This window comes from Sinocyclocheilus grahami, unplaced genomic scaffold (genome assembly GCF_001515645.1).
Source record: "Sinocyclocheilus grahami isolate Dianchi unplaced genomic scaffold, SAMN03320097.WGS_v1.1 scaffold229.1, whole genome shotgun sequence".
In the NCBI taxonomy this organism is placed as follows: Eukaryota; Metazoa; Chordata; class Actinopteri; order Cypriniformes; family Cyprinidae; genus Sinocyclocheilus; species Sinocyclocheilus grahami.
In genome coordinates, this window is record NW_015505408.1 from 774159 (window position 1) to 788112 (window position 13954).

General features: G+C 38.4%; 2 protein-coding genes across 4 annotated transcripts in view; both read right to left on the reverse strand.

Moving 5' to 3' along the window:
- Positions 1–1081, reverse strand: part of rps15 (ribosomal protein S15) — a 6302-nt gene extending 5221 nt beyond the window's left edge. The window contains exons 1-2 of the mRNA XM_016288120.1: positions 1019–1081; positions 569–654 (exon numbers count right to left, since the gene is read on the reverse strand). Of these exons, the coding sequence (XP_016143606.1) occupies positions 569–654; positions 1019–1021 (89 nt within the window). The 5' untranslated portion in view covers positions 1022–1081. The remainder of the gene's footprint in view (positions 1–568; positions 655–1018) is intronic.
- A 1863-nt stretch (positions 1082–2944) lies between these two features.
- The window catches only part of LOC107597165 (DAZ-associated protein 1-like), a 14109-nt gene continuing 3099 nt past the window's right edge, over positions 2945–13954 (reverse strand). Inside the window, exons 3-8 of one of the 3 annotated variants that reach the window (XM_016288117.1) lie at positions 11337–11490; positions 11017–11046; positions 9689–9838; positions 9421–9588; positions 4718–4807; positions 2945–3640 (exon numbers count right to left, since the gene is read on the reverse strand). In XM_016288117.1, coding sequence (XP_016143603.1) covers positions 3468–3640; positions 4718–4807; positions 9421–9588; positions 9689–9838; positions 11017–11046; positions 11337–11490 — 765 coding nt within the window. In that variant the 3' untranslated portion in view covers positions 2945–3467. Of the gene's footprint in view, positions 3645–4717; positions 4808–9420; positions 9589–9688; positions 9839–11016; positions 11047–11336; positions 11491–13954 lie in introns of all 3 variants that reach the window. The other 2 variants (XM_016288119.1, XM_016288118.1) reach the window with 2 other exon arrangements.

Here is a 13954-nt window from a genome sequence, read left to right on the forward strand (position 1 = left end):
TCCCGAACCCCGGGGGCTATCCACGCAGGGGTGGTCTCATTCGAAAGAGGGCCTCGAGATGTACACTCGATTCGTGTTCGAGAGGGTTCCTTGAGCTGAAGAGATCCCCCGAATTTGGTGCGGATTTGTCGCGCCATTACGCAGATATGGCCGTTCAAAGTTTCAATGGTTTTCCCTTGACTTAAGCTTTAAAGCGTTTCATCCAGGTCGTCAGTAGCAAACAATGGAGGACAAACTAAGTAATTACACCATTTCAAGCATTTTATCGGCATTACATGTTCTGTATACAATTTTTTTTTTAAAAAGTCATATCGGCGGCATATTCGCCGATACCGATATATCGGCGACAGGCTCATATCGGCCGATATCGGCTCATATTGGTCGTGCTCTAGTTTATATCACGCAATTCCGACTTTACACCACGCAACGGTGTTGAGATCACGCAATTGTGGGATGAACAGTCGCAATAACCTTTTTTTGTTTGTTTTATTCAGTGGCGGAAACGGCCTTCCACACTCCTCTCCTCTCACACATCCACTGAAGAGGTTTACACACAGGTTTGACTCACTAGGACATGTCCAGCAGCTGGTCCAGATCCACACCTCTGTAGGTGAACTTCCTGAAGGTGCGCTTCTTCTTCTGCTCTGCGTCCGCCTGAGGTAAACACAACCAGAGACAGCAGCTATCGTCAGGCCTTTACTTAACCGACAGCGTGTTGATTAAACAGCCGGAGAGTAATAAAATAAATACACTCCTACTTAATCTCACGTTAAAGATACGCAGACACTTAAGAATACACTCGAGAATCCATCATGCCTGATTTAGTACAGCGCGAAGCTGCTAATCACTCGAACATCTATATAAACATTCGTCCCAGGCGAAAAATAATGGCCTGCAGGCGTGCTTTAACTCTTCAATAAGCTTTATTCATATTTTCTACTCTGCTTTGCTTCATATTGACAGTAGATTCGATTGGATTACTGTAGTTTTGGTATTCAGAAATGAGACGTGAACCTACCATCTTCAGAGACTCCCGGAAAAGGAAGACCACAGAAGAGACGCGGTAATATCGCGAGAGTTCAGGGAATATTTATGGGGAGTTTAGTAAGTCGCCCACTAGCGGAGCGGAGGAGGAAAGCATTCTTTTACTTCGACATCAAAAGGTGAGGGTTTTATTTTTTAGAGAAAATTAACGAGTCAACTTGTCAGTTTTTATTTTAACCGATCGGTTTTCAGAGACTCCCGGAAAAGGAAGACCACAGAAGAGACGCGGTAATATCGCGAGAGTTCAGGGAATATTTATGGGGAGTTTAGTAAGTCGCCCACTAGCGGAGAGGAGGAGGAAAGCATTCTTTTACTTCGACATCAAAAGGTGAGGGTTTTATTTTTTAGAGAAAATTAACGAGTCAACAAACAAAGCAAGCACTAAATGCACTGTAGTACTGTATAGGTCAGTAGGTTTTTCCTTTGGTAAAGAAATTAAGACTTTAATTTAGCAAGGATGTATTCAATTAAACAAAAGTGACAGTAAAGACATTTATAGTTAAATAAATAAATTATATATTTCAAATAAATGCTTTTGTTTTAAACTTTTTCATCAAAGAATCCTGAAAAATGATTCATGGTTTCTACAAAAGTATTAAAAAGCAAAAAAATCTTGATTGAAACTAATGATTTAGCTAACTTAGCCTTTATAAAAATATATATAGGCCTACACAGGCTATATATTTACACATAATACAGGCTATGTAGTTCTAACATCATTTATTATGCATTCAGCATTAATGATCTCATATTGGGAAAATACATACACTATTCATACTTAATTTTGCAAACTCACTGAAGATAAATGTGATTAAAAGCATAAAGACTTTCCCTTATACAATCCTGCAAAAGTGTGTCATGGTTTCCATTGATAGTCAGACATGTTTCTTGAGAAACAAATCATATTAGAATGATTTCTGAAGATCATGTGAAGACTGGAGTAATGATGCTGAAAATACAGCTGCGCATCACAGAAATAAATTACATTTTACTATATATTCACATAGAAAACAAGTTATTTTACTTTTGCATGGTACATTCAAGTCAGTTTTATGATTTCTGGTACATGCACTATATGTTTATATATAAACATACTCATTATATTAGTCTTGATGAAAATCGAAGTGAGTACAATTGTTCTTTTATGCCAAAAATCATTAGGCTATAAAGTAAAGATCATGTTCCATGAATATATTTTGTAATTTTTTTACCGTAAATATATCAAAACTTAATGTTTGATTAGTAATATGCATTGCTAAGAACTTCATTTGGACAACTTTATAGGCAATTTTCTCAGTATTTGGATTTTTTTGCACCCTCAGATTCCAGATTTTCAAATAGTTGTATCTCAGCCAAATACTGTCCTAAAAAAACATACATCAATGGAAAGCATATTTATTCATCTTTCAGATGTATAAATCTCAATTTCTGACAATTGACCCTTATGACTGGTTTTGTGGTCTAGGGTCACATATTATATGTTGTTGATATAAAATACTTTTGGGAAGTTGATGTCCTGTGCCCATGCTACTCTCAATAGTTATCATACATTCAGCTTTCATGACCTCAATTTTTAGACTACATAACATATTCATATTTATTTTCTGCAAACCTAGTAAAGCCAAAAAGGTGTTAAAACACCTCATACATCCAGGACGTGTTATATGTGAACTGTAATATATTTACAGTAATATAATACTGGGATGATGACATACTATACAAAACCGTGGACATTGCACTTCTTTTAATATTTGACAAGTTCATGTTGAAACAGATAGCTGGAAAGTCTTGCGTTCATGTCAATTTAAAAGCAATTAAAACATCACCTCAATGAATCTGCACAACACGTTTTATTTAAATCATTTATTTCAAATAAACTCTCATTTTTGTGTGTTTTTTTTTCTTTTTTTGCATAAGTGCAAAGTGCACCAACAGCCACCTGAGGGAAGTCTACATCCTTAAATAAAATAAAAAACAAGAAAAGCGCACATATATTAGTACAAAATTCTTTTAAAAAATTGCACAGTTTAGGTGTATAATACACATTTGTAATCTATTTCAAACTTAAATAAAATGGTAAAAGGCTCCTAGAGTAAACAAAATTCACAAAATTGAAAATAAAAACATTTCCCCACTAATATAATTAAAGCTGAATAATTGGGAGACCCTGTCGCTGACGTCTGGTGCGTCTGTTCTGTGCTGATGTTTGACCAGACAATCCCTAAATCCTATTGCTAAATACTTCAGTAGTTCAGTCCTACTACAAAATATAGAAGAGTACGGTGGTCTCCTATTATCGGAGTAGAGCCCGTTCACAATTTACACACAATAAAACCCCTTTTATTTGCTCCCGAATCCAGTTCTCGTGCTCAAAACGTCTGTATCCCTGACGATGTGTATTGCATTGGGGGTGGGAGAGCAGCTCAGCGCCGGTAGGGGTGGAAGCCCTGTACATTGTGGTTCTGTCCTCGTCCGAAGCTGCTGGCAGCCGGCTGGGCTCCTGACGAGGGTGCGGAGGGGGCTGCGGCGTACGAGGCAGTTTGCTGGCTGGGGTCTGCAAAGCTATGACCAAAAGCACTCAGGTCCTGCCCATAACCTGTCTCAACAGACATGAAAACATGGGACGTGATATTAAACACCAGTAAACTTGGAAGCGCCAGCATGCGACCAGGCTTTCTGGACATCTCTTGTAACCCCTCAGCATTTGATTGCGTTTGCTCGATTTTTCACTTTTTCACAAGACAAAGGCCACGTACACACCGCGGCTAAATACAGTTGACACTTCTCTCAAATCCAAAGTATACTTTGGTTTTTGCACTGTGCACGTGACATGATTTTTTTTGCACTTTTGTCTCAATGATAAATTAACTTTATAATGTTAACGCCGATAATGAAGTGATTTCACTCTTAAAAGCAGCTTTGCGGTGTGTATGTGGCCAAAGTATGTCCAATGCATCTACAAAAGAAAGACTCAAAACATAATTAACCGAACAGGAAAGGGCTACAAACAAAAGTACGATGACAAACAGGTCATGAAAACACATTTAAAGCAGTCTGGAAAAATTTAAACACAAACACCAAAGGCAGAAATGCATTTTGGAGAGAGTTTATTCGAAAGTCTCTAGATGAAAGTGAAACATTAGACTACGGGAACACAAATGAAGAGAAATGGATTACTTTTAAGAGTCGAGTAAAGAATCGAATTGCCAGTGGTCGCCGAATCCGCACAGATTTATTCAGCCGTGTTTGTCACACGCTGCATGAGGGGCACAAAATCCACAGAAAACCCAGCAGAGACAATATTAGATCATCCTTTTGGCAGCAAAGCAATGCAGTGATGGGAAAAAGAACATCTGAAGCAAGCCGTCAGTTTTGTTCATATAATAAACTACAGCTACAAGCCATACGAGTTACAATACTGAGAGAAAAGAAAACACAAACATGGAATTTATTGTATTTCATTCAAACATGCGCCTTTGGAGGCTCTCCGAATGACATGTAGCTGTACTTCAGTATATCTCATGAGAAACCGAAGAGATTGATGTAGAATATGCACACTGCATATGCATATTGTACATGGGATGCATGTAACAGAACCGAAGCATTATGGGTCCACAGGCTAATGTTTGTTCTATTGGGTTGAAGTGATTGTAGGATGCAGTTGCTCACCTACCTGCGCTATATCCCTGCTCTTCCTGTACATAAGTGTGAGAAGGACGCGTTGGTCCGTAGGCAGAGGGGTCCTGAGGATAGTTACCCAAGCCTAGCAGGGAGACGAGGAGACCAGGTTGACTCGACCCAAAGAGAGTCTGACTTAACTACTACCTTACAGCTCCTACCCAGGTGAACCCTGCCCTCTCCTGCTTTCAGGGCTCATGAACAGAACATGTGGATGGATCGGCCCCGCGCTGTTTCTAAATGAGTATGTTTATCAGGCTGCTCGGCCATTGAGGTGCTGATGAATGGAAGCAAAGCCGAGGCGTGACACACAGCAGCTGATGAGACTGTCTTGTAAGACCACCCATACATACATCCAGCCCACACAGACAGCCTGACCCCATGCTAACAGCACTTTATGTACGGCAAAGAAAAGTGACGGGTCTAAATCGGGCTCAAAGACTTTATCCTTGATCGTTCTGGCATTACATTCTTTTAAAACGATTGCTATGTTTGTTACGTCCAAATGACCTGATATTTTCAGCATCGCTTCTGGTGTAAAGCCGCATATTTACCTCTCAGACAGGGGTGGGCGATATACCGCTAGACACAATTAACCAGTAGAAATTTGTCCACTAGTAGAGATTTCGGACTATCATCTCTATCGTGGTTACACACTCTTGTGACGTGTTTTGTAACTTATTAGAGTTACGAAAGTGATTGTCAAGAGCAGTGAGAGATCCTCTTTTGTTGTTTGACTAATGTGAATCACAGACAGCAGGAATATCAGACTGCTGTCACTTTAAGAGCTGCCTGGACCAGATACTGTTACACATTTTCTTTCTCAGCTGTTTGATTTCACTTAAGACCTAAAGTATTGTGTTTATGAGGATACCTGCAAAGACGGGCATTTTGACACATACAAGTGTGTGTATTTAACCATTGCAGGCTTATAAAGCATCAAAAATAACCGTGCTCAGAAAGTCTCAGACAGCGCTTGTATATGGCGAAATTAGTTCTTTTTCGCTTCTGATTGCACTTCAACAGCTTAAAATCACTTGTTTTTAAACCGCAATGCTTAAAAACACATGCAAAAGATACATTTCATTCATGACCACGTAAGCAATGTCACGTGAGTCTCAGACGCAAAAGAGAACTAATTTTGCCATATACAAGCGCCATCTGAGAGACTTTCTGAGCACTGTTATTTTTGACGCTTTATAAGCCTGCAATGGTTAAATACACACATTTGTATGTGTCAAAATGCCCGTCTTTGCAAGTATCCTCATAACCACAATACTTTAGGTCTTAAGTGAAATCAAACAGCTGAGAAAGAAAACGTGTAACAGTATTTGGTCCGGGCAGCTCTTAAAGTGACAGCAGTCTGATATTCCTGCTGTCTGTGATTCACATTAGTCAAACAACATAAGAGAGGATCTCTCACTGCTCTTGACAATCACTTTTGTAACTTTATTTAGAAGAAATATATATTTAATTTACACAGTGAAGTATATGCTGTGTTTTTATTCTTTTGATTACTTTATACAATGTAGAATTTCTTATTTGTTCTACTGTAGTTTTTTTGTCCTATTGCCTGTACTTTCTTATTCTTAATAATCCAAAAATAACTATATTGTGATATATATCGTTAACGTGAAATAAAATGACTTATATCATGATATATGATTTTGGTCATATCGCCCACCCCTACTCTCAGACTGAAATGAATGTGAGCCTGACATTATAACTAAACCTGTATATTTGGTGAAGCAAGAAGGACCGGTGCTTGCACATGAAAAACTCGCCAGAGCATTACTAGACAGCTGCTGGTGGCAAAGTGTGTGTTATGGTGATCTGGGCTGTTGCTAGGAAGTTGTTAAAGGGTTAGTTCACCCAAAAATTAAAATTAGCCTGCGTTTTACTCACCCCCGAGGCATCCTAAGTGTATATGACTTTCTTCTTTCAGACGAATCCAGTCGGAGTAATATAAAAAATTGTCTTTGATCTTTCAAGCTCTATCATTGCAGTCATTGCAAAAGTTGTTAAATAAAAATCACCCATCCATAAAAAAAAAAGTGTCTCACACGGCTCCGGGGGGTGAACAAAGGCCTTCTGTAGCGAATCGATATGTTTTTGTAAGAAAAATATCCATATTCAAAATGTAAAAATCACTTTAATGTAGCTTGCGCCAACAGTTACATCAAGCCGACCTCATACGTCATTCCCCCGGAACTGCTTCCGTGTACAACAGTGAGCGCAAGCTAGATTCAAGTGATTATTGCATTTTGAATGTGGATATTTTTCGAACAAAAACGCATGGATTCGCTACAGAAGGCCTTTGTTCACCCCCCGGAGCCGTGTGAGACACTTTAATTTATGGATGGGCGTTTTTTATTTAACTTCTTTTGGACTGAAGCAATGCAACACCCGCTGACTGCAATGATAGAGCTTGAAAGATCAAAGACAATTTTTAATATAACTCCGACTGGATTCGTCTGAAAGAAGAAAGTCATATACACCTAGGATGCCTCGTGAGTGAGTAAAACGCAGCCTAATTTTCATTTTTGGGTGAACTAACCCTTTAAGAATGGTTGCTAAAGTATACGACTGCTAAGGTGTTCTGGGTGTTAATAGTAGTTGCAATGCGGTTGCTAGGTTGTTCTTGGAGGTTGCTAAGGTATGTAGTTGCTAAGGGGTTCTGAGTGGTTGCTAGGACATTACTAGGGTGCTAGGATGTTGCTATGTTGTTACTAAGATGTTCTGAGTTACTGTAACGCTTTGCTGTGAGGTTGCTAGGGTGTTCTGGATGGTTGCTAGGACATTACTAGGGTGCTAGGATGTTGCTATGTGGTTACTAAGATGTTCTGAGTGACTGTAACGCTTTGCTGTGAGGTTGCTAGGGTGTGCAGGGTGGTTGCTAGGACATTACTAGGGTGCTAGTATGTTGTTATGTGGTTACTAAGATGTTCTGAGTGACTGTAACGCTTTGCTGTGAGGTTGCTAGGGTGTTCTGGGTGGTTGCTAGGACATTGATAGGGTGTTTTGGGTGGTTATTAGCATTTTGCTGTGTGGTTGCTATATACAATGTATACAATGGCTAAGGTGTCCTGGGTGGTTGCTAGGACACTGCTATGTAGTCAGTAAGATAATCTGGGTGGTTGCCAGAATGTTGTTATGTGGCTGTAAAGTTGAGAGTGCTTGTTAGAGAGTTGCTTTGTAGTGTTCTTGATGGTTGCCGAAGTATTAATTTATTAAGGTGTTTTGAGGGGTTGCTAGGACGTTGCAGGGGTGTTTTGAGTGGTTGCTAGAAAGTTTCTACGTGACTGCAAGGATGTTCTGAGAGGTTATTAGCATTTTGCTGTGCAGTTGCTAGGGTGTTCTGGGTGTTGCTAAAGTACATGTTTCCTGTAGTGTTCTGGGTGGTTGCTAGAATGTTGCTATGCGATTGCTAAGATGTTGTGAATGATGGTTAGCGTTTTGCTATGCTGCTGTTGCTAAAGCATATGATTGCTAATGTGATCAGCATGGTCGCCAATACGTTGCTATGTGGTTGGTAAGGTGATTTGGGAAGGTTGTTAGCAAGTTGCTTGGGTGTTCTTGATGGTTTCTAAGGTATTCAGTTCCTAAGGTGTGCTGGGTGGTTGTTAGCAAGTTGCTAAAGTATATGATAGCTTATGTGATCTGGGTGAATGCTATGGTGTTCTTGGTGGTTTCTTAAGTATTTTGTTGCAAAGGTGTTCTAAATGGTTGCTAGGGTGCTTTGTTTTTTTGTTTTTTAAAAGCTCTGAGTGATTGCTAGAGTGTTATGGCTGATTTTCTGTGCCTAAATATGGATCTGTTTACCCCAAAATGAAAACTCTTTGTAATTTATTAACATTCATGTCATTCCAAACCTGTATGGAACGTAAAAGAAGATATTTAGAGAAATTCCAAAAGGTGTTTTATACAACAAGCTGTTTGGTTACCAATATTCTTCAGAATATCTTCTTTCGGCTTCTGCAGGTTTTGGAATGCAATGAAGGTTCTAGTGAGTAAATGACAGAATTTGATCGGAGGCATCATTTAGGTTTGTAGCACAAATGGAACGGAATGAATAATGTGGCGAATTATAATACTTAGGGTTAGAGGTTTGTTGTAGCAATAATTGCTACAGTAACAGCAGCTTCACCGCTAAATGTACTGCGTCCCACATCTCGCCGACCTCCAGATGCTTTTAGCTCTGGCCGCTTCTATGAACCAGGGGTCTATGGTTATTTCTGTAGGGTCAGCTCTACTTTCTATAGTCTAATGAATGCTCCAGATTTCTGTACTGTGTCGGCACCTGCGCCAAGAGGCATTCTTTGTATATCTTATCTTATACTTGATGAAAGTCCGAACTCAGTTAAATCTCACATGCACTGCAACTTTTTCCCATCGGCACCCCCACCATCCAACGCTGCGACATCTACAGATGAAAATCCTTGTCTGCGTTAGGATGAAGCATCATCTGGTCAAAAGCAGCATTGCAATACAGGATGATCTAATTTACACATACCACTGGATAAACCCCCACAGACCGCATATATCTTAATTGAGGGTAAATAAACTGAGGGTCTGTGTAGAAGCATGTGTATGTGATGTCATCATGCCCGTTCAGCCGTGTGAACAGGAAGCAGAACCCCTGTGATGGGCTACAGCACATCTGCAGTGGTTTGGTGCCGCATTTTAGTGCACTCTTACCATAATGGCTGTAGGAGAAGTCTGGCTGTGCTGGGGCGGCTTTGCTCAGGTCCTGAGTGGGAGTCGTCGCCGGGGCAAAACCTAAAGGGCCTGCGCCCGGCGTGGCGGGAGGGGGAGGCATTCCCTGTGCTACAAACTGGTCACCTTGAGGTGTCCCAAAGCTATATCCTATGTTGAAAAAGAAAAGAATGCAGGAATATACATCACGTGGTTGAGCAGTCCATATATAGAAATGGCACTGCAAAAAATATAGGAACTGTTCACTTACCAAACTGAGGTTGCGCGCTAAAGCCCTGCTGGGGGTATCCCTGAGGCGCCCCAAATCCCGCTGTAGGTGCTGCAACTAGAAATGCATTAAATGGAGAAGGAGGTTGTGCGGGTGCCCCACGGCCAGCAGTTAAAGGAGGTCCATACCCACCTGAAACACAGAAGGAGTTCACACACATCACATCTTAGTCAAAACTCACTCAGGTTAAGTCCTATTCATATCAAGTCCGATGCAACTGAGCAAGTATACCAAATATTTATAAAATAAACTATGCACACCAAATATTATGCAATGTAATTCCACTGAATAAATTGTTCAACATACAAACATTACATATAAAATAATAAATATATTATTTATAATATATGAATATAAATTATATGTAATGAAAATATATACATTATTTTAAATGATCAAATATATGTATATATATATATATATATGAAGAGTTCATTTGTAAAAACAGATAACTCCGTTCTTAACCATTTTCAAAAATCAAGTTTTTTCAATGTGCATTTCAATTAATCTCAATCAAACTGCAGTTGGGTTATTTTGATTAGGTAAAAATAACTTAAAAATACAGCAAACTAACACAATAAAAACATGATAACATAATAAAAAAACATGATTTAAAAAAAAAAAAAAAAATGAAGTTATCTGTTTTTGCAAATACAATCTTCATATATATATGTATATATTCCAAATGTATATATTCCAACGTTTAAAGGTTTGGGTTCAGTTTATTAATAAATAAAATATTAATGAATAAATTTAATATTTTATATTATCATAAATAAATACATTTGTTTATTCAGCAAAAAACTGCATTAAATTGATCAAAAGTGACAGAAATTTATAACATTACAAAAGATTTCTATTTTAAATAAATGCTGTTCTTTTGAATCAGAACAATTCTAAAAAGAAAAAATATCATCCTTTTTTTTTTTTTACAAAAAAAATATATATATTAAGCAGCACAACTGTTTTCAATCTTAAAAAATAATAAAAATGTTTCTTAAGCTCCAAATAAGCATATTAAAATGATTTCTGAAGGATCAGGTGACTGAAGATTGAAGTAATGATGCTGAAAATTCAGCTTTGATCACAGGAGTAAATTACATATTTAAACATATTGAAATAGAACACAGTTATTTTAGTGTAATAATATTTCACAATATTAGGGGTTTTTTTCAAACTTTTGAACGATGTGTAAATATAAAGTAAAAATATAATAAAATATAAAGTATATTCAGGGAAATGGTGTGAAAAGGCCTTAGTGATAGATCAAATGCCAAAATATAATAACCAAATAATAAAACAAAACATACCAAGAGGTTGACCTGTAGACACCCAAACACCTGGAACAAAAACACATTTTAACTCACAACCACCAGACCATGAAATTACAAACTGAATCAGAACTGCACGTCAAACAAGGGCGAAGCCAGAACATGTTCAATTAAAGTGTTGTATTTCTGGAATCACGCCAGGCAGGGCAGGCTTATTTTGGGCGAGATCTACGTGAAAACATTCCCCCCCCGCACGCTGGACAAACCCAGTGTGGTTTAGCCAGATGGCGCATTTGGCGCATTTTTCAGGTTGGGACGTGTTACGCTCCCGCTGCGTTCTGGCCCACCGTGTCACTCACCCTGAGGCCCGTAGCTCTGCTGCCAGCTCGGAGCCGGTTGTGCTGCCCAGCCATTGGCTGTGCTTAAGATGGCTCGGGGCCCCCACTGATTGGCTCCCAGCTGACCGGGGGAGGGAGCTTTGCTGTCCCGTGGCTCCGCCTTCTTCACTTCAACCTGCACAAAGGACAAGAGGTCGTAACTAGCGAGAGGAGAATTAACATACTGCCTACCTCCCCCACTCACCTATCAGAAACTTTAGCCCTCACCTCAGAAAAGATACTCTTACTTAGGCCAAATACATGACCGTAGTCCAGATGGAATGGAATATACTTGGTCTCTTCTATTGGATAACTTTTTAAACCAATGTTTCGGAGGTACTTGGGTATGAAAGGGACATTTAAGTCAGCTAAAAGTCTATAGGTCAGATCAAGCAGGTCGAGTTCTGCGTAAACTTGAGAATAAATATTAATTTGCACAACCACAGACATACCTGAGAAACACTGTCTCTTCATATATCCTACATCTCAGCTCTTTTTCAAGTAGTTATAAACTGCTGATAGAAAATTAAGACTTACCTCACCCTGGCTAATGCTTAAGAACCTCAGTTTAGATACGACAATAGAAATATAAAGGTCAATGATGTTTAAATGTATGATAATCTAATTGTACCAAATAATTAACATGCAGATAATAAAAATGGAGAGACAAAATTCTAATCAGAGAGGAATCTTCATACTGTGTCAAACATGAAATTAATATACATTTTCTGCAGAACCTTAGCAGGCAAAAATAGTGTTTGCCCTTGCTTATGTGTGAGGTAAGCTGTTTTTGCCAAGGTGTGGCTAAGCGTTTGCTAAGGTATTCTTAGTGCTTTAGTGCACATTTATGCAGATGCTTACAGGGTCTAATTAAAAGATCCCACCCCAAAGATTCTACAATGTTCTGGTCTCTAGATACGTCTTGGAACTGACTATTAAAATTGCAATGTAACGGTAGTAGTAACCGATTTTTTCTTCCGTATTGTGACACGCATTTGAATTAATAATCCATTGGTTGTTGGTTGGATGGAAGCAGTTCTCAGTTGTTCAGTTGCATTGCTGTCTGAAGAGGGTCAGAGAGCTCTCAGATTTCATCAAAAATATCTTTGTGTTCTGAAAATTAACGAAGGTCTTACAGGTTTGGAACGACATGAGGGTGAGTAATTAATGACTGAATTTTCATTTTTGGGTGAACTAACCCTTTAATTGTGCCTACGGGTATATCGCCCACCCCTACACAATATGATCAATAATATGCATTTAGAAAACATATTTCAATTCTCATTTTTATGCTGACCTAAACTGCAAAGTATTAAAACACCTCTACTCAACAAACCACACATCCTTTGAGGTATCATTCATGCCTTTATGAATCATGATTATTTTGCTCAAAAAATACAAATCACGATTATTATCATTTAAAAAAAATTCACAACCACAAAAAAAAAAGAGAATGTCACCTTGCACGGTTTGCTCAGATTTAGTCTCAGCAAACAGCATAAACGACTGTGTGAAATAAAACAGACTTGGCTGTATTACACTTTCATTTGAGCAGAATATCTCAATAGAGATCACTTGCATGTTTACTGGTGTTTTCAGCTCATCGGCGCTTTTTCCGTAACGTAGAGATGCATGCACATGGTTGCCAGGTTGGGAAGATTAAGTAAACCAATAAGGTAGAAAATGTATTGATTTATGAAAGAAGCTTCGATTGGGGGATTTAAACTTTTGAAATATGGCAACTGCAAAAGCGTGTAACCAATGCAAGATTACTAGTGCTGTCAAACGATTAATCGCATCCAAAATAAAAGTTTTTGTTCACATAATATATGTATGTGTACGGTGTATATTTATTATGTATATATAAATACACACATACAGTAAATATTTTTTAAAATATTTACATGCATATATTTATATTCTATATAAATATATTTAACATATAAACAACATATTTTTCATGAATATATACATGCATGTGTTTGTATTTATATATACACATAATAAATATACACAGTACACACATATATATTATGTAAACAAAAACTTTTATTTTGGATGCGATTAATCGTTTGACAGCACTAAAGATTACACATATGCCAATTTAAAATGAAATGTTATCAGGATAAGTAGCCATACTAGCCAACAGGCAAATATTGTAAACAATTTTGCTTAATAAATCGAGAAAGGCAGAAATCATGATCAGGATTAAAATACGATTCATTGTACGGACCTAAGTAATGCTTCCCTTAGCAATTACCACTAGTTATATAATTATCCAATTAGGCGAATGACATTCTATTACCTGCCACTCAGGAAAAAAAAAGGACAAACGTGGTTTAACACACACACAGGGAAATTTCACTCCAGTTAAAGTGGAGATCCAGAAATAGACCTGAGACTCTAAAGGGGGTGAGTTATTGGGGTCACCTTGCATCAAGAGCGAGAGATGATATTTTTCCATTGGAAAGCAGCATAAATGTAACGACTCTCTTTTCGTCTCTCTCCCTCTCTCTCTCACTGTCGACCTAATTAGGTATCAGTTTGAGCGAGTGGTCTGCAACCCTCGCATCGGCAACACATCCCCCCCCCCCCCACCC